Below are 20,638 nucleotides of genomic sequence, written 5' to 3'. Positions count from 1 at the left end.
AACTAATGGATCTATTTCAATATTGGCGCCTAAACTTTATTGAATATTACATGAATAATAAAAAATCTGATTATTGGTTAGCACTAATCATTTTTTTATAATAAAGATAGTAGTAAGCATATATTTATTTAAAACTAGAATAAATCAGATGAAAATATGAATTTAATCACTGAGAAATCACTTTTGCATATTTTTTTGTTCACATGACCATTACATATTTTGTGGATCAAAATGCTTTTCATAAATGTACATATTTATGTAATTTGTCGAAAACATTGAAATTTACTGAAACTATAATTAATAGAACTGTTAAAAGTTTGTTTTTGCTAATATTATTTTCTTTATTTAACACCACTCGTTATTATCAATTTTATTAATTACACGGATAAGAATAATCAAATATATGTATTTCATTACTATTAGTTAGATGCATTTATTTAAAAATCATCATTATAACAGTAGTTTTATTATTAAGTATTGATATTTACTCTCAATGTTAGTGAAAGATAAATTTTTTCTCAGTTTTAGTTATTCCATTAACATTACCATTACACACTTGTACACACATATGAAAGTCCTTTTTGTAATACTAAAAAAAGTGTAATATTTATTTATTTTGAGATTTAAAAATAAATGTAAATAAAATTTGCTGTCAACAGTTATATATAATTGAATATTCTATGAAAATAATATTTTACATTGCTTTTCTCTTGATATTAATTAACAATGAAGCATTATCAATTCCCGATGCGAAAATTTCAAAAATAACAGGTGAAATACCAGAAGATCAGTGCTCTGATTTCAATTGTTTAAATATTAAATCAGTTAGTTACTTTACATCATGTGGACAGTTGGTATCATGTAAAAACTGCAAAATAAGTCCAGAAAAGCATGTATCATACATCTGTAGTGGATGGAAACCGAATAGATTGGATAAAATACAATTAGCAGTAGGATCAATACAAAGTGAAATGACGATAGGGAGTCAATCATTTCGTGAATTAAGGGCAAAGTGGGATAGTAACAATCCAATAGATATAGATAAATGTCAGCTTGAAAATTTTGACTATAGGAAGGCGTATAATGCATTTTCAACAGGTCAATATACGTCATTATATTCAACGGTAACATTCCAAGTTTCAATAATAGAATTGTCAAAAACAGACGGTAGGAAAAGGATACCTAATATAGAAATAGATCTAGATTTGGATGAGACATTGGAGGAAATAAATTATAGGGGAATGAATAGAAGAACAAAAAGAGACAAGTCATTCTGCCCGATTACGCATTCAAGTTTACCGTTGAAATTGAGTCAAAAAAAGACCAAAGGTGATGTAACAATTGTTTCAAAATCTTTTTCCATACCATTATATAGATCAAAAGTATATAGACCATATGAATTTAAGATTAGGGTTAAATGCGAGAAAAATAAGAATTGTAATATGAGACTATACAAATTTTGTCTAAAAATATCATGTTCAAGAATGCCTGAGACTCAGTTTGCGGAACTAAATATTGTTAAAAAACTATTAATTCACAAACCACAAATTAATATTGAAGAAGATGATGTAATTGCAGATGAAGATGTCACTGAATCGGAAATTGAAAGTGATATAGATGATCGAAAACAAGAAACAAGAATCAAAAAAGAAGCAACAGCTAATAAAGGCAAAATCACTCCTGAAGATAGTATTAGAGCGAGCGTATCTATGAGCAGGAGAGTTACTAATGAAAATATTAATAGAAAGGGATATGAAGAAAGAGCATATTCACAAACTTTAAATAACGTTGGTGATTTCCAAAGTAACCAAATATATATTGTAACGATAGTTATATTCATCCTGATTATATTTATATTTATTCTAATATTAGTCTTAAAAAAGAGAAATTAGTTTGATTAATTTATACTAAGACGGTTTTTGCATCCTGTGTTGTCTCCATACAATTTATCGGATTCTGTTTTGTTGCATATGTTCAATACGGAATTCTTTTCAGTTAAAACTACCTAATTTTACATTCAATAGCTTACATATTATTCTTTTGTATTACTTTATATTTTGGCACTGAATAAATTAATGATGTCAACACAGGTTACGATTATCTAGTATGTTTAATAAATATAGTTATTTAAAAAAATATAGATTAAAAGCATTTTCTAAATAGATATTTAAATATACATATAATTACATGGTCATTATTCATCACCATATTTTTTTCCGTTTGTCCCTTTGTCTCTTATCACTAAAAATAGTCTGTAAAAGCTTCTATTCATTTTGTTCTTTTTATTGTATTAGTAATTATTATAAGCACTATCTAAAATTTTATTGTTATGTATTACTTTATTTGCAATGAACATGTGGGTAATTTGAAAAAATATATATTAACATTGCTTTTTGTTTTAGTAAATATTGCATGTAAATTTGCATGCATGTATGCATGCACAATAGTAACGGCATGTAAAAACAATCCCCACGCAAAAATTTAAAAAATACAATTTTAGTATATAAAAAAACAAAAAAAAATTTGAATTCATGAGAAAATATTAAAAACAAATATAGCAGAGGACAATCTCTGATAATAATATTAAACGAAAAAATTAAATAATTAAAAGGAAAAGGAGATAAAAATAACAAAATGTTTAAAGTAGGTGGCATAGTTAAAGGACTAGGATTTTTATTGCTTGTTAGTAAATCATTTGGTCAAACAACATTACAGGCACCAAGCACTCAATTATTACAAGAGTTGGCACAATATAGACAACAATTTCGCAGAACAATAGATGGGAGATTATGTTCAGCAGTATTTGTACAGGACTTTCAAACATATACTGATTGTACAATAGCAAAATCTCCAGATGGTACATCTGGAAGAGAATGGTGTTATGTTGAACCTCAAGTAGCATCGCAAGGTTCAAAAAATTGGAACTATTGTTTACCTGTCGTAAATTACGATTTACTTCGTATGAAAGCGAATGAAATATTCGAGAATAAAGCAAGAGAATCTGCAAAAATAGTAAACCAGTTAGACAGACAAGCATCAAGATTAACAGATTTATTGGAAAGGTACAATACAACATGCGGTTCACAGCAATCAATTGTAAGCAGTAGATTGGATAATATCGAATCATTAATTCAAAAAGGTCAGCACTGTCTGAATAAGATCGAAGAATCAATAACAAAAGTTGATCTATTGAAAACAAGTATTGACGAATTAGAAAAGGATATTGTTAGAGATCGTGATTTTGCATTAAGTAGACCAGAAAACTGTGAATTACTACCAGGTTATGAGGATATTCCGTTCCCAGATGGTTTAAGAGGCTCATATTATGATAATCCAAAGTTTGAGGGTTCACCAAAAAATTATAGAAACGATAGAAATATAAATATGATGTATATTTCAAAAGACCCAATAGATGGAGTGTCTAATCAACAATTTTCTGTGAGATGGGATGGTTTCCTGCTTGCTCCAGAATCGGGTAGATATTATTTTAGCATTGAAGCAGACTGCGGTGCAAGATTATTCTTAGGTGGTAGAGCTATTATAGTTGATAGAATGCCGCAGCCATCCTCAGGTGATGCAAGTTCAGAAAGATCGGTCCCGTTATTATTAGATGCTAGACATGATGGACCAACAAAAGTAACATCAGTAGCACAAGAACTGGTAGGTGGGCAAAAATATCGTATTAGAGTCGAAATGTTCCATAGTAGTCATCTGAGATACAATAATCCAGATATAGCATCTATAAAATTAATGTGGAAAACATCAAATATTCAGGAACAAGTAATACCAAGTTCATATTTCTATACAGGTAATCCAAGACAACCATTGAAATTATCAGGCGTGAATCCGGTATTTTACGAAATATCATCATTGCGAAATGGTGAATTGGCACATAAGGATAGCAATAATCACTATATTGCAGATTTACCGTCAAGATTTGAGGGTCTTAAGATGCTAAAATCATCCTCAAAGCCGGAATTACACGAGATGAAATTAACGGTAAATCAACCATGCACATTGTTCATAGCAGCAGATGTTACTGATAAATTACCGGTTACATCAGATAATTTACAATTTACAAGCACAGATTCAGTATTTTCAATATATAAAACAGATAGCGAAAATCCAACAAAAGCTATTGAAGCACAAACAATGAAGGTTGCACAAGTTAATATACCACAAGCATCTGATATCAATTTAAGAGTGAATGAATCAAAGCCATTCATATTATTCTTTAAACAGCACCCAACTGACGCCACAAGAACTGAACTACAGTGTTCTGAAAGAAGGTTGCTGACTACAAATGATTTGGTTAAGAATGTGGTTGCAACATCTTCACAAAGTCCTGAATTCGATGGTTTATATGCTATTAACGGTAAAAATCGTGATGAAGCATTTAGTACATGGAGAACGTCAACTGGAAATACAATAGGTGAGAGTTTGACAATAGAATTCACAAGACCAGTTGTCGTATCCGATTTCCAATTTGTTCCATTAAATAATCCAACAATGTGGCCCTCATCACTGACTGTTTACATTAAACAACAAGTAGACGACATGCATGAAACGTCTGTACAAGAAAAGTTTGCTTTAGCTCATATAGCAGATCCAAAGTCACACATATACAACTTAAAGTATCCATTAACTACAAAAGAAGTGAAAATAGAAATTACGCAAATGTTCGTTGACAGTACACAAACTGGTGGTTCGTTTATGATTTATGGTAGCACATGTGAAACTAATTCCCAAGTCGAAACAGATACTCAAACTGAAAGTGAAACTGAAACGACTGATATTACTAAAAAAACAGAATAAATTAGACAGATAATCATTAAATAGTTGATAAATAAATAACACTGTGTATTTATGTTTATATATATTATATAATAAAAAAGCTAAATACATTAGTGTATCCTAATATATTAGTGTATTCATCAAGTATGTATTGAATTATACAAAGATTTCAAAGAACTATAGTTTATTTAATTTGCAGTTGGCTTTCTTTTACAATAGAATAAAGATTAAATAACTATCCTTATTTGCACATGTAAATATTTACAAATTTGGTTTTCTTATCTATAGCTACCACTTGTTGTATTGTCTCCGCTTTTAAATGAAACTGTCATTATTGTAAGGAGTTACTTTTTTGATCAAACTACTAATCAACAATAAAGAATAGCCACAAATTGCATTTAATTGCAAAAACAATTATTTGCAATATACTTTATATTGCAAATATATATTAAACAATGATAAATTATTGCTTAAAAATGAGTTAATGATAATTATTAGGTCTATGATATTAAATAAGTATAATTCATTTTTTGAATTAATTAAATCTAGAGGTATAAAATAATTAATGAAAAAGGAATTGGAAAAAATCGTATGCAAATTTATAGTTATGTTAAATAAAGACAAAAATTGTAATTAATGTTCTAGAATTCAGAAAACTACATCAATTAAATTTTAAATTCCTTGTATAATTACTACATGCAAACAGTTATAATTGCATGTAAATGCAAGGCGGTTAAGCATAATTAATGGTAACACCAATCTCGAGATAAAGATGGAAACAAAAATTAGATAACATTAACATGAAATTGGACTGATCGGTAATACAACTTTGTAGTGAGGAAAGTAACTATATACTGCAATATTTATTTACCGTTAAAAGTGATCTTCAACAAATTAATAATAAATATAAATTAACTTGTTTTCTTTTTCTATCAACATATTGTGTTAATTAAAATACAAAGGATATATATAGAATAACAAAATAAGCATAAAATTCGTAAACACTAACAAATAAATTGGTTGTGAAAGTTTTCATTTATATTAAATTTTTTAATGACTAAAGAAAGCAAAAAGAAAGGGAAAAAAACATTGGACTCTTCAGTTAGAGTAGCAGGAATTATTTTGATATTATCATATTTATTGCCATTTGGAAAGAAAAACAAGTATAAATGAAAGAGTTAAAGTCATATTTAGTAGTAGTATTAACATTGATAAAATCATTTGTAGGCACTGGAATAATTTTCTTACCAGGTACATTTAGAATATCTGGTATACTGTGTGGTAATTTGTTATCTGGAATAGTATGTATATTGGCAATATTGTCACTAAGATTGCTGATAAAGTGTTGCAGTGGAAACGAGAATTTGAGTGATTTAGGTGAGAGAGTATGGGGTAAAGCAGGTTTGTTATTAATAGATTCATCAATATTTTTTTCACAATTGGGTTTTTCTACAATATATATGATATTCATAGCTCACAGTGTACAGGAAATAATATATTCAGTATCAAATTGCCAAATTGAAATATCCATATTAAAGTTAATTTGCGTGCAAATGGTAATATATTTACCATTTATATTTTTAAGGGATATAGGAAATTTAAGTTTTCCAAATACACTTGCCAATATATCAGTGTTTTCAGTGCTTGGAGTGATAATATATTATAGTAGGGAGAACATACTTAGAAATCCAATTGGTAGACCAAATATACTATATGAAGGTAATATATACGGAGCAGGCTTGGTATTAGGTACAAGTGCATTTAATTTCGAGGGTGTTGCACTAATATTACCGATACGTAATTCAACACCCAAACCGATATTAAATAAATTTTCAAGTATTATGACTTTTACAATGATATTCATTGGCTTGTTTTCAAATTTCTTTGCTAGTTTTGTATATTATTCATTTGGAGAAGATACATCATCACCAGTAACTGAAAACATATTAAATCCGAAAACAAAACTTATATCATTGTTGTTTTATTCAATAGCAATCACTTTTTCAGTTCCATTGCAGTTATATCCATCAATGAAAATTTCAGAGAGATATTTATTCAGAAATTCAAAAAAAAGGAGTAAAAAAGAGGATGGATCAGGGGTAACGGAACTAACCTTGAATAACAAAGTGAAGCTTACTGATAATAGCCATGAAAAAAATACCGACAATAACTGCTTTAATGGAGATATAACTTATTCCAAAGTAATCATCGAAAGTGAGTCAGGGTACAGTAACCTTGAACTTAATATAAGTGGAAATGATGTATATAGAAATAATACTTTGCTTGGAAATAATAGGATAATTAATAATCAGAATATAACTGACTGTCTTATTAATGATAATGGCGAGAATGTCAATGATATAAATTTAAAAAGTAAAACGAAAAGTAAATTCAATGAAACTAAAAAATCAAGTAACGATTATATTGGTAATGTTGAAATGGTGTTAATGAATAATTGCAACATTAACTGTAACAACAATAATATTAATAAGCATACTGATGATAGCACTGAAAAGAACGATGGAGGACATGGGTTTAAAAGATCACTATTGAGAGCACTGCTAGCGTATTCTTTGGTATTGTTCTGCGGAACTATGGCATATTATTTTGAAGAGGAACTATCGAGTTTTGTCACAATTATAGGTGGTTTATTGTGTGTTCCACTGGCGTTTGTCTATCCACCAATGTTTTACTATAAGCTTAATAAAAATCAAATTAGTTTACAAAGAAATGTATTTTTGTTATTTTTAGTTGTAATAGGTTCATTTGTTTCTGTTGTTTCCGTAACTATGGGAGTATTAACATGGGAAACAAACACTAGAACAATCACATGTGTAATATGATAGACTTTATCGCCATTATTTGTGTTATTTGTTTAAACAGTTTTATCCCTTATCATTAAAATAGTTTATAATATATTATTTGTTTAATTTTTCTCTTGTGAAAAAATGTCCTATTTTGCTTATGTCGTACTGCCAAACTGGTATTATTTCACGGCTTTTTTCTCTGCTTTTTCACTAAAATCAAATACAATACTTGACTTTTTTACTTATTCACGTATATTCGCTGTGTTGTGTTTTTGTTTCTTTGCAATATTACTGAAATAAACAGAATATGATCAATTGATATATACCAATATTGATGTGCAATATCTTACTTGAAATATCAGATATAACTACCATACTAACCAAATATAGACAAACAGATAGGTAAAGTTCTCTAATTTGCTACATCCTACCTAAAATGTGGAAATCTCGTTTTCAGACCTTTGAAATACAGAATAGTATATTAAATATTCAGAACTTGTTGAAAATATACAGTGCAGTAATACGTTTAACACATAAATTCGCAAGTTAATTAAGGTAGCGAGTGTATGTAAAATGCATAAAATCTACAAATACAACTATCATAATTGTTTAAATGTATTAAATCACTGCTTTAATGTTTTTACCAATTTAAATTACGATTATAATCAAATAACTAATAGATAACCACGTATACCTCGGTTTAAATATGCGAAAATTAATTAACTTTTATTTAAAGGGAAGAAATGGCAATATCCAAGTAAATAATCAAAAATATCTTTTTTATTTATAGCAAAAATGAATTTTATTTTTAGCGGCTCTTCACCAAAATTTATTGGGGGCCCTCTGGGTGCATTTTTTAGATTCGATACCCGTAGGCGGTATACGTAAATTGTAAAAGCGGTGCGATTAAAAATCATGCTAGAGGAGGGACTAGTGTGCATATAAATGCATAAAACAGAATTATTACAAATTACAAATATAAAAAACAGTAGAAATAATGTGTAAAAAGCAAAAGTTTCTGGTGGAAGAGGAATTTTCATACGATTTATTTGTGAGTTTTTTGGAGGATTTATCAAAAAATGAGGAGTTAGGAGGTAGCAGAGTAATAAAGCACTCAAAAAATGTATTAAGTTTATTTTTAAAAAAGATTCCTGAAAAATTATCTCATTCAAAAAGATATTCCTCTCAATCAACTTCAGGTTCAACCTCAAGCACATTTTCGCCTCCTTATAAGGCTTTTGATAAAAATGGCGTGTTTCAATATGAAACTGCTTGCAGAAAAAATGTTGGTAAAAGTTTTAATAAAATCGATCAAAATGGTGATGTGGAAAAACCAGAGATTAATAATGAAGGTTATAGTTTGTTTGAAAGAAGAAAAAAAATTGATATACCAATAAAAAGTAGTTTTGGATTATCATCTTCCTCTTATTCAATCTCATCTCAATCACATTATTTTTATCCATTATCGTCATCCGGAAGAATGTCAAGTGGTGGAAATTACTTTGGGAAATGTTTCAATGAGGGATTAATTTTATCACGCATTAATTCAAGTTTAGAATCAAATTGTGATTCTGGTGAATACAATGTTGTATTTGGGGATAAAGATGAAGCGAGAGAAAACGATATACTGGGAAACGAAGAATGTATTATGAGTGAGAGCACAACAAGAAGTGGGAGTCCAAGCACAAGTGGAAGCGGAAATAACTCGCCTATATATAGAGTAATGACAAGTAATACATCTATATTTCCAACAAGAGTTGAAGCTAATTTTAATAATGAAAGTAACAAAGATGAGAAGGAAAAGATTGGTTGTGATGGAATTTCAAATATTGAAGATGGAATGGAAAGACTAAATATAGCTTTAAGAGAAGAGAGAATAAAAAGAATATCTACGCATACAAACAAAACTTGGCCACCATGTGTATCTTCTTATTTACACGGGATAGATTTGTTTTTAAAAATACCGAAGTATTTGCAGCCTATAAAAAAAAAGAATAATGTTTTAAGTTTATCCATTGGAAGTTTTTCGCATCCCCACCCATCTAAAATACATTATGGTGGTGAGGATGCACATTTTTTCGAGCATAATATTATAGGGATAGCGGACGGAGTAGGTGAATGGGTAAATTATGGTGTGAATCCAAAGGCTTTTGCAAATGAGCTCATACTGGGAATTAAAAAGGCATTTTTGAATATAAAAAGCTTAAATAATAGCAATGATAGCTGCAACAATATAATTAATAACGGTAATTGTGACAATATTAACAATAATAATGATGTTAATAATATCAATAGTGCTGCTATTAATAATGTTAACAAAAACAGTACTAAAGTAATTAAATACAGCAATACATGTCCACTCGAATCTTTGTCTCCTACAAAAATGATGGATTCAGAACTTGAAATTAGTAATAATAATATTAATAGGGCAAAATTAGTTAGTAAAGTCAATAATAAAAGTATTCCGGCTTTTTTTAGTGAATATAATGAGTTGTTAAGTAATTCACAGTATTTACTAAGTGAGGGTTATAAAAATACTAAGTCATTTGGATCTTCAACAGTATTTGTAGCATGTTTTGATCCTAGAATAAGCAGTTTAAAAATATCATATTTGGGCGATTCTGGTATAATTGTATTGAGAAGAATACCCGAAACATATAGGATGGGAATAGTGTACAGAAGTCCAGCTCAACAACACTCGTTTAATTGCCCATATCAATTGTCTAAACTACCAACAAAGGATGATTATCCAAAGTTACGGGAAAAAGGCTTAAATTACTTTATTAATTTAGTTAAAAATAGCGAAAATACACCGCAAGATCTTCCTTCACATTCAATTTCAAAAGAAATACCAGTATTGGAGAGTGATCTAATAATAATCGCTACAGATGGATTATTTGACAATTTATATGATTACGAGATTTGCAGTATATGTAGTGGTGCAATATCGCCTTATGAAGCAATCAATTTACTTAAAGACATAACTCTCTTTACGTCATCATATAACATTTCAAAAGCATTAACAAATGCTGCATACATAAAATCATTAGATCCAAAAGCAAAAACACCTTTTAACAGACAAAGTGTAATGAATAATGAACCGTGGCAATTCAGTTTTGGAGGAAAGTTAGATGATATTACTGTTGTTGCTTCTTGGGTGGTTTCTGAGAACGACCAAAGCGTTTTAAATTCACTTGTAAACAATAATTGTGACATTAAAGTTGATGATATCAATCTCATATAACAAATAGATAAATTTAAATGTAATAAGTAAATGAATAAAAAATTACTTAAAAGCGTTTTGGATCTTCCTTGAACGAATCTATTCTTTTTCTATATTTTTCGATATTATTTTTATGCCTTATTATACTATTTTTTATTTTATTATGATTAAGAAATGGTAAAAATAGCAAAATATACGTACATATATATAGTTATTTTAATTTCGGTTTATTTCAACTTTTTTAAATATTTATATTACAAAAAAAACTTACTTTCTATATAATTCAAGTATTTCAAGTCCTAAGGACTTAATAATTACGCTTATTGTTGAATATAAAAGTATATCTACAATCGTATACCCACATGATAGTGCCCAAAGTTCTGTTTCTATCTTGTCGTCTACATTTTTTAACATGGGGTGTAACGTTTCTAGTATAAATTGACTTTTTTTTTTTTGTTGCTGAGTTCCAATTAATCCATATCCTACTTTATCTCCTCTTTTATTATTGCCAGAACTGTAATTTTCTATTGAATTATCAAAGTCCCATACTGAGTGTAGCAAAGATTGCAAAAATTCTATCCAATTCTCTATTTTTAACCTGTCTTGACTACTATTACCCATCAGTCTACACTTTTCTCCTATATATCTTAATATTGTGAATGATCCTGTTATTTCTATTTCATTATTTGGATCAGATAAAAAAGGCAACATTGGAAAATTTCCAGATTCTAATAATACATTCTGGAATTCAGGCTGTAAATAATCTTTTCCAGACACATTATGCTCTAAAATTCGTATATTTATGTCATAAATGTGCATTAATGTTTAAGATAATATTAGATTTGATTTGTTTTTAATTAGATATACGTACCTTCGTATGGTATTTCTTGGTCCACTAATAATAGTCTTATAACATCACATGTTCCCCTAAAGTATCAATGTATTATTTTAAAATAGTTAAAGCCATCACGTTTATATATATATATTTCATTTTATCAATAATACTCAAAATATAATGTACATGTCAATATTTACTTTTTATTTTGAATATTATCGAATATTTTATTTTGAATTTACCTGCATGAAAAATAAATTAACTTCAATGGATTATCTAAACTCCATATACATTCCATTGCTTTATATTCATACCAAATTCTATGTCTATTTGTTTAAACTACACTTCAAAGTATTGAATAATATCTTCTTAAACAAATATTTATATGAATACATGTATTACTTAATTTATTATATCTATGGAATAAATTTTAATAGAGAAGAAACTTAAAAATATATATCCACCTACTTTATAAAAATAATAGTAATAACGGTGAGCTTAACAAATTCTGTTTACAGTTTTCTTGTAAAAAAAATTATAATCAAATTTATGAGAAAATAATTAAATTATCTACTAAACAATTAACATCGTGAAACTTCTTAATATATAACTGTGCTCAAATTATACACACTTATTTCAAAAAGCTTTAGATGCAATTATGCATGCATGTACATTATTACAACGCCAAACTGTATAAAGTTTGAACACGGACGTATATAAAGTAAGATATATAAACAGTAATTCCAATGACAAAATGTGAATACAGTTATACTCAAGTATTTAGAAACTTTATTATAAACCGATGTAATTAAGTGCTATACCTACCATCATTTTTATTTGGATGGGGTTGATTTAATCAATGGAATTTGTATTATTAAATTGTCTATTGGCGCCAATGCTTTTGAATTAAAATTTAATGATTTTGTTTCTCATTATTAAATATAGGAATCGTTACCTTGATTAACTAGTAACAGCTATATTGCAGTTTCGCAGAGTAAATTTGTATTAAATCAATTAAAAAAAGATGAATGACCACGATGAATTTGAAGGAAATTTTGAGGAAGAGGAGTTTGGGGAAGATGAGTATTTTGAAGAAGAGGAAATTGAAGGTAATGATGAAAATATAGATATAATTACGGACGAAACAGCAAGAAGTAGACTTGAAAGCAAGCCAAATGAGGGTCCAAGAATAACTACTCCATATATGACTAAATTTGAGAAAGCAAGAATAATTGGAACAAGGGCATTACAGATAAGTATGAATGCACCAGTAGCTATACCATTAGAAGGTGAGACAGATCCACTAATTATTGCAGAAAAAGAGTTATATACAAAGAAAATTCCATTTGTAATTAGAAGATATTTACCTAATGGGAACTATGAAGACTGGAAAATAGATGAACTTATTCTAGATTAGGTTTATAATCTTTATTTTATAGATTTACCAAATATCCACCTGCACCATTTTCAATCCACATAATATACCGATTACTTTGATTTGTAAGAAAAACACTAGATAGTACACTTTGAAAAAATAGACGAGAACAAAGCCGAAATAAGGCAACTAAACACTTGGAAAAGGAAACGAAGCAAACAACTCGACATAAATAACAAAGTAGATGAAGAACATGATTATTTTATTTTACCATATGAATTTCACTAGAGCTAACCAAAATCTAAATGACAAACTTGTTATTTTTTCTTAAATATACTGCATCAGTATTACTTGGTGTTCCTTTATCTAATAAATACACTGGTTCCTTAGTTATGTTTCTTCATTCTCAAATTTCTGTCGTCAATGTTAGATAATCTGATACCTTTATCCTTAGGAAGAGTAACTAATGGCTTGTTTTCTTCGCCAATAACAAATACGTTTTTTATTAAAGTAGCGAATGTTGATCCTTTGTTGTCTTTAATGGTTACAATACATTGAGCACCCATTTTTCTTTCAAAATGGACGATGGTACCTACACGTCCTTGTGATCTACCACCTGTAACCATACACATATTACCTACTTCGCACTTAATAAAGTCCAACACCTAAATAATAATCGATTATTTAAATCAAATTTGAATCGTTTACATAAAGCGATCAACATAAAAAAAAAGAAATGGCGTCAAATAAAATGGTGGGTGGTTACGTTGTTATAATACGTGATTAAGTTAACATTCGTGCCAAAAATCAGGACAATGTCCATAGACATTCAAGACCAAATATCCTCCTCATTCAACATTAATTTGGCTGTAGGAGAGATTCCCATACTAAATTTTAAGTCATTGTTCATCATATAAATGTCACGTTTTATAGTCAAGATCGTTCTGTATTACAATAGTCGTAAATACCCCCTGTCCAATTTTACTTTTATCCAAAGCTTCTCATTTTTTATGAAAATATAAACTTACCTTTCCAGTGGACAAGTCAATTTTCACAGTATCATTTGCCTTAATATCTGGATGAATGTATCTAAGAGTGCGAGCATCATTGGTCGTTGCCGTAGGAACACCCTTAGCACCCAATGCAATTTTTATGACCTTACATAACTTGTACTCAGCTTCCTTAGGTGAAATTTGAACAGGAACAAATCTGCCCTTAGTATCGTACATTATACGCATATTTTTACCGATACGATCAATGCTAACAACATCCATTAAACCCAATGGATAGCAGTTATCTGTCCTTATTTTCCCATCAATTTTAATTAATCTTTGCATCACAATATATTTTGATTCTTGATATGTTAAAGCGAATTTAAGTCTATTACGTAATAAAATAGCTAATGGAATACATTCTCGCAATTTATGAGGACCACATGATGGACGAGGTGCATAGATACCAGTTAATTTATCCAACATCCAGTTGGATGGTGCTGCCACACGCTTCAAATGTTTCTTTGGACCACGTGTCTATAAATAATTAAAGTCAATTTGTTTGAAATTATCATTATTTATATTTATGATAGTCCTATGCCACTTGGACAAATAAAACAAACTTACCATTTTGTTACGAAACAATAAACTCTATTTTAATTAAAAATATATCTTCTTTTACTATCCCCTTAAATTTGCGTTTTTTTATTTCAGCAATATTAAGGTTACTCCTATTACAACTTCAATTCAGATTAATCAACCTTTCTTTTTTGGGATCCTGTAACTTTAACAAATTTAAATTATTATTTCCCGTCTCGACCTTAATTTAATTAAATTAATAATTTATATTAATAAAATGTATTTATATATAGACTGTATATAATATACATACTTATTTATATATATTTTTCAAATTGTCTCCAATTGTCAATTACTATTCTTTAGCAACTATTGCCGCCTTTCTGTTTAGTTTTTACTCCGATATTTTTTTAACGGCACCAATGTAATAATAATATAAAAAACTATCATACCGCCAAAACCATTAGTTTTTATTTGGTACAATTCTAGCGGCAATGTCATATTGTGAGTGTTTAAATAAGGTATGAAAAATTCCAGTGGGATTTGGAGGTAAAGTTCGAATACTATTATGCTAAGAAAACAAGAGAAAATTCCATAATAAGCAAAAAGACACTTTACCAAGAAGATTTAAGGTGGGAACGGTTCATGTTTGTGTTAAATTCATTATGTAATTGCTGTTTATTTCTTATTCCCCTAATTATATATACACAAAGGCAAAACTAAATATTAGTTATTCATAGTGTTTTAACTCAACTTAAACTTGGAATAGGACTGGTATGGTATAAAACGGTGTTAAGAGCCAAGAAAATAATTACTAATAGTATCATTTTACTAGATTCAATAAAAATACATGATCAAAACTAATGAATTTTTTTTATTAAAATAAATAATGGTAAATAGTGTATGAATATATAGTAATAAAGCATTTATTGTTAAACGAAATCAAAATTGTTGTCTTAAGCAATAAAAATGGACATATCAAATCCAGAGTTTATTATTAGAAGAAGACACGTTTTGGAAGGATATATGGATTTCTCGAATAGTATAACAACATGGGATGTAAGTAAAAACATGTTGAGAAAGAGTTCAGAGATGTTTGTATATTGTCAAGAGAAGAAAGCCATAGTGTGTCCAGCCCCAAGAAGAAGAGGAGTTAAGGAAGACGGATTCGTAGTGGCTTACAATAGTGGTTATATTATAGGTGTAGGTGAGAATGAGGAAACAAGCATAGAGAATATAGGATGGATTAGAAAAAAATTTAGACAACATGATCCAAATGCACCTTTAAGAATAAGACAAATTAACTTCATTTTAAGAGTAGATATTCCATATAGAGTAGGTATAATCAATTTATTCAAACTATATAACAAAATGATTAATCATTTAAATAATATATATAGTGGTTCAGGTACATTATACAGTAGACAATTGGAAGTACTTTTCGATCCAGAGTTGTTTTCCGCTGTGATCATTAATTTTCAAAGATTAGAAGCCGGCAATAACGGTGAATTTGACTTTGAGAATGATAAATTTTATTTGCTATTTCCAGATGAAATAAATAAAGAAAAAGCTAATTTAAATGATATTACTATGAACGAGTGTTGTTTTATTGTATCACCAAGTAGCGTAGTTGTTCAAAGAGTAGGAGGATATGACCATGCTGTTCAGGCATTTCAAATTTTGATGAAATATATAATTAGGAACGGCTTACTTGTTTATTTTGGTGAATAGTATAACAATTTGCAGTTTTACATTTTAGTTTTATTTATTCGCAAAATTTAATTCATACTGTAAGTATTCGTCTTGTTACTCGCTCTTAACTTTATTCCCGAGTTTAATAATGGAAAGTACTCGACCAAGAACTTGTTTAGATTGTGAGATTATGATTCTTTTACTCCAGTGTTCCCGTGATTATTATATGTAACTTCATTTGGTGCTAATTCTAAATTAGGAGATAAGTGAAAGTTTTTATGTGAAATATAATTGTCACCAGGGCTTAGAAATTTGAGAGAGTATTCCAATGAAATAAGAGACTTCTCGATATCCTCATCTAGCAATAAAAAACTGTTATTGTTAATACAAGGATCGGGTAAAAATAGGATACTTTCATTATTTAACAATTTTGGATCAGTAAGTTTTTGTTTATAAAAGTAACTCGCTTTACTAAGTATTTTCGTATTATGATTTTTTGAATTTACCAAGTAATCAAGCAAACTATAAATATAATCCCTGTGTCTTTCCATGTACTCATTTATATTCTTCTCAATAACCATATTCAGATAAACAATATAATGTTTGTTGGAACAACAACCTGTATGGGAATTACACTGTAAAATACTTACAACATTATCGTAATTGCATTCTTCAATATTAAAATCACTCACATTCAAAGTTAATGTTGATATTTTATTATTTCCACCTAATATTGAAAGAGGACTGTCTAAGATAGCAACAGCACATATAACCCCTTTTTCAATCTCATTGTTATTTTCACTAACTAATGCTAAATCGTTAAATTTGTTATTAATATTGTTTAAAAAACAGTTGATTATACTGTTTCTGTAAGGGGTAATAATCAACCTACATTTAATAATTTCAGAAGAAGTATTTTCACCCTTTATTTCTAGATTCCAAATATTATCTAATAACTCCATGTTTATTATCTTCGTACCAAGTCTTTGTAGTGCCCCTTTAACTGCTGCCAATCTTGAGAATGCTTGAGTTAAATCACATATTCCGTAACATGGATATATAAATGGTGTTCCTGTACAACCGTGTTGATTTAAAGAACAAAGAAGTAAATTCAAATATTTTTCAAAATCATTTATAGAATCAAATTCGTCTTTGCTTTTATTTATAATAAATGAGATGGTATGCTTAATCAAACTTAGAATCTTATCACTTATTTTCCATTTGTCTTGAAACTCTGAAAATAACTCAAATTCAACTTTGTCGGATTCATTTTTATCTTTTTTCAAAATTTCTGAATTTGAAATTAATGCTGGACTTCTAAACGGATCATTTATTAAGTCTATATCTACTTTTTTTTCATCTACATTTCTAAGTTCTATAATTTCTTTTAATCCATTGTACAGTCGCATTATTTGCCTTTTTTCAACCAAACTTAAGTCGTTTGAAGAAAAAATATCACTTTTTGAAAATGGTGTTCGCAAACACATAAATTCACAACTATGTAAATATTCACTTAAATCATTATTTATATCGCCTAAAGTCTCAATGTTTTCATCATTTTTATTATTTCCTTTATCTTTTAATTCACAGTAATACACATCTTCTATTCCCTGAAAGTCCAAATAGTTTGTTATATTGCATGAAATTATAAGCTCGACCAACTTTCCACGTGAAAAAAGTACCTTTGGAATCAAATCTATCACAATTTTACTTGTATCCTCTTCATTTTCATTGTTTTCAAACTTTTTTCCGTAGAAACAACTAGAATCGAAGATAAAATTGTTTTTTTCAGACCATTTCTCCAACATACAATCACTAAAATGTTTGTATTTAACAGTATTCCAAACCCCTCCATAGGTAAAATTCTCATCTATAACAAGTACTTTATAACCCCTTAAGGATAGCCCGGATGCAACTATACTTTCCGGGAGACCCGTACCTATTATAACTACATCCCAAATATCGCTCTCCATTATTAATATTCAATAATGTACAATCTTTTTATATTATTTTTATCGCTGTTTTCCTATTATTAATTTACTATTTGATATAATACCGTCACATAGTAGGTAGGTACCGAATAATATAATTTTTTAACTTATAATATAAAATAGAATAAAATAAAACTTAGTCCGTTAAACTAACTATAACTTGAATAAAATTAATTATGTCCAATTGTGCAAGTATCATATTTAAATAAAAAACAACCGGGTACATCGGGCTAAATATAGAACGCATTATTATCGGTTAATTCAAAACAGAATATAACATAAATCACACTAATCGAACAAAATAAAACAACTAACCTATTTCAGTTCTGAGATAAATGAATTAATGTAAGCAAATTAAGATTGCATTTTATTAGAAGTTCAGTTCAGGAACGGTATATTGCCATGAATACTTTAAACGATACTAGTATACATATACAAGATAACAAGTAAAATAGATCGGAAAATACTTTGGAAAAATTATCACTATAAACATCTTTTATTCAAAAAATAAATTTATAATTCTTTTGTGTATCACTGAGATTATTATAACTACCATATTTAGCATAATTGAAACATACAATAAATATATAAATCAAGTAGATATTATATAAATTAAATATTATTACCATCCGTAAAAAAGTCGGCACTGTTTTCCAAAAGATAATTAGCAGCTAATTCTTCATTTTTTTCGCAAATTAGAAATGCTTCTATAACGGCATTCCTTGGAAATCCAAGGGCTTGAAGGCGTTCAATAGATTCACTTTCTTGTTGAGTGAGTTGTATTGTAGTTGCATTATTCATATTTAATGACAAGTCATGAATATCATCAGAATCTGTCCTTTCCATCATTCTTATAAACTCCTCTTGATTGTCAGTTATTAGTTGAAGTATATCAGGATGTGTTTGTCCGATTCTAACAAGAAGCTCGGGAAGTATTCTTGGATCTTGTTGAACAACAGACCTTAGTTGATTAAAAAGAGGATTATTTCTCAATGCCTCAAGATTGTTTGTTTCAGCACTAACGGAACTACCTTCAGAGGACGCATTGTTACCGTTATTCAATGTTAACCCTGAATCGCTATTATTTCCTCCATTTAAATTATATTCACCAACTACGTTTCCAGAATTTTCACTTGATGAACCATTATTGTCTTGTAAAGGAATTCCTGATGTCAAATATTCAACTGCTCTATCTGGATTGTTAAAAGCCGCTTTCATTGCTGCAATTACTTGATCTTTCTCAAATCCCATATTAACTATGTTATTTATAGTTTCCTCTAATTCTGTTCCAGTCAATAATGCAGAAGCACCTGATTGGGTATTATTGACCAAGTCCGTAGCAGCTGTGCCATTGTTATTGGTAGAATCTTTATTTGCAGGTCTATCTACAGTCGTTGATGCACTACCTTCAGTTGCGTTATTTTGTTTGTTTTGTTGATGATTGTCTGCTGCTTTTTGTGCCATGCCCTTTGAAAGCAAAACAACCAAACGTTCCCCATCTTTTATTCCAGAACTTTCTACAGTCTGTGAATCGCCTAGTATTCTACCTGCGAATATTAACTTAAGTCTTGTTGCTTCCATTACCGGATTTAATAATTGAATCTCCTGTTTTACTCTTTCTATTGTATAACTTGGTTCAACATCAACCTCCATCTCTGTATTTTGTACTGTTCTTACTTTAATTCTCATCTTTATTATTTGCCTACTCAAGTTGTTCCCGATATATATGCTAAAAATATATTACTTACATATAATATATATTGTTTATATTCCTAATTACAATACTATATTTATTTGTATACATATATTTATTTAATACAGCCACACGTTTATTTTTTTTACAAAATATTATTCAAGACAAGGCGGCAAAATAAAGTATTTATATATATTTTACTACTCATTTTAACAAGGAAAACACGATTATCACTCAAATCAACAGTTCATTTCAAATAAATAAGGGGAGGATCATTCCTATTTTTATTTAAACACTACAATTGTTATTATGATCACTACTACTTATCATTATACTTAAATAAACTAATGTGCTATTATATTAACTAATATCAGTAGTTATTTGCCAATATGATTACTTTTTCTAGTGAATTGGACCTAATATTATCATTTATTTGTTAACACTATATATTTCCGTCCAGAATTGTAGTTAGCCTCACAAATAATGTATTTCCATCCGCAATGAAACATAATCCTTCCATCAATATGAAACAATCACTAAACCACACATTAGTAGTTGTGGGAAGATAAATTATATTGTAAATTGTCCGCAGAATTGTTCTTTTATCAAACAAGAATAAACAGTCAGATATAAATTATAATAGTTTTTCTTACATAT

The 20,638-nt window shown here is 28.8% G+C and overlaps 10 protein-coding genes across 10 annotated transcripts; 6 read left to right on the top strand and 4 right to left on the bottom strand.

The window, feature by feature from the left end:
* Positions 1-680: 680 nt before the first annotated feature.
* FG379_000256 (uncharacterized protein) lies at positions 681-1,892 on the top strand (the record flags this gene model as incomplete). Its single annotated transcript, XM_067325666.1, has 1 exon — positions 681-1,892. The coding sequence occupies one exon, from the start codon at positions 681-683 to the stop codon at positions 1,890-1,892; it is 1,212 nt and encodes a 403-aa protein (XP_067183210.1).
* Positions 1,893-2,634: 742 nt separating this feature from the next.
* Positions 2,635-4,815, top strand: FG379_000255 (uncharacterized protein; the record flags this gene model as incomplete). Its single annotated transcript, XM_067325665.1, has 1 exon — positions 2,635-4,815. One exon carries the CDS (start codon positions 2,635-2,637, stop codon positions 4,813-4,815), a length of 2,181 nt encoding a protein of 726 aa, XP_067183209.1.
* Positions 4,816-5,963: 1,148 nt separating this feature from the next.
* On the top strand, positions 5,964-7,637 carry FG379_000253 (ABC transporter; the record flags this gene model as incomplete). The annotated part of the gene is made up of 1 exon (XM_067325663.1): positions 5,964-7,637. The coding sequence occupies one exon, from the start codon at positions 5,964-5,966 to the stop codon at positions 7,635-7,637; it is 1,674 nt and encodes a 557-aa protein (XP_067183207.1).
* Positions 7,638-8,598: 961 nt separating this feature from the next.
* On the top strand, positions 8,599-10,845 carry FG379_000252 (uncharacterized protein; the record flags this gene model as incomplete). The annotated part of the gene is made up of 1 exon (XM_067325662.1): positions 8,599-10,845. The coding sequence occupies one exon, from the start codon at positions 8,599-8,601 to the stop codon at positions 10,843-10,845; it is 2,247 nt and encodes a 748-aa protein (XP_067183206.1).
* Positions 10,846-11,091: 246 nt separating this feature from the next.
* Positions 11,092-11,643, bottom strand: FG379_000251 (uncharacterized protein; the record flags this gene model as incomplete). Its single annotated transcript, XM_067325661.1, has 1 exon — positions 11,092-11,643. One exon carries the CDS (start codon positions 11,641-11,643, stop codon positions 11,092-11,094), a length of 552 nt encoding a protein of 183 aa, XP_067183205.1.
* Positions 11,644-12,683: 1,040 nt separating this feature from the next.
* Positions 12,684-13,076, top strand: FG379_000250 (DNA-directed RNA polymerases I; the record flags this gene model as incomplete). Its single annotated transcript, XM_067325660.1, has 1 exon — positions 12,684-13,076. The coding sequence occupies one exon, from the start codon at positions 12,684-12,686 to the stop codon at positions 13,074-13,076; it is 393 nt and encodes a 130-aa protein (XP_067183204.1).
* A 344-nt stretch (positions 13,077-13,420) lies between these two features.
* On the bottom strand, positions 13,421-14,656 carry FG379_000249 (uncharacterized protein; the record flags this gene model as incomplete). Its single annotated transcript, XM_067325659.1, has 3 exons — positions 13,421-13,699; positions 14,063-14,563; positions 14,654-14,656. The coding sequence occupies 3 exons, from the start codon at positions 14,654-14,656 to the stop codon at positions 13,421-13,423; spliced, it is 783 nt and encodes a 260-aa protein (XP_067183203.1).
* A 918-nt stretch (positions 14,657-15,574) lies between these two features.
* Positions 15,575-16,336, top strand: FG379_000248 (uncharacterized protein; the record flags this gene model as incomplete). Its single annotated transcript, XM_067325658.1, has 1 exon — positions 15,575-16,336. One exon carries the CDS (start codon positions 15,575-15,577, stop codon positions 16,334-16,336), a length of 762 nt encoding a protein of 253 aa, XP_067183202.1.
* Positions 16,337-16,485: 149 nt separating this feature from the next.
* Positions 16,486-18,270, bottom strand: FG379_000247 (Rab GDP dissociation inhibitor; the record flags this gene model as incomplete). Its single annotated transcript, XM_067325657.1, has 1 exon — positions 16,486-18,270. One exon carries the CDS (start codon positions 18,268-18,270, stop codon positions 16,486-16,488), a length of 1,785 nt encoding a protein of 594 aa, XP_067183201.1.
* A 630-nt stretch (positions 18,271-18,900) lies between these two features.
* FG379_000246 (RAD 23B) lies at positions 18,901-19,977 on the bottom strand (the record flags this gene model as incomplete). The annotated part of the gene is made up of 1 exon (XM_067325656.1): positions 18,901-19,977. The coding sequence occupies one exon, from the start codon at positions 19,975-19,977 to the stop codon at positions 18,901-18,903; it is 1,077 nt and encodes a 358-aa protein (XP_067183200.1).
* Between the last annotated feature and the right edge of the window lie 661 nt (positions 19,978-20,638).

Source organism: Cryptosporidium bovis (assembly GCF_009768925.1).
Source record: "Cryptosporidium bovis isolate 45015 chromosome Unknown contig_10, whole genome shotgun sequence".
In the NCBI taxonomy this organism is placed as follows: Eukaryota; Apicomplexa; class Conoidasida; order Eucoccidiorida; family Cryptosporidiidae; genus Cryptosporidium; species Cryptosporidium bovis.
This window is presented reverse-complemented; position numbering and strand designations above follow the sequence as displayed.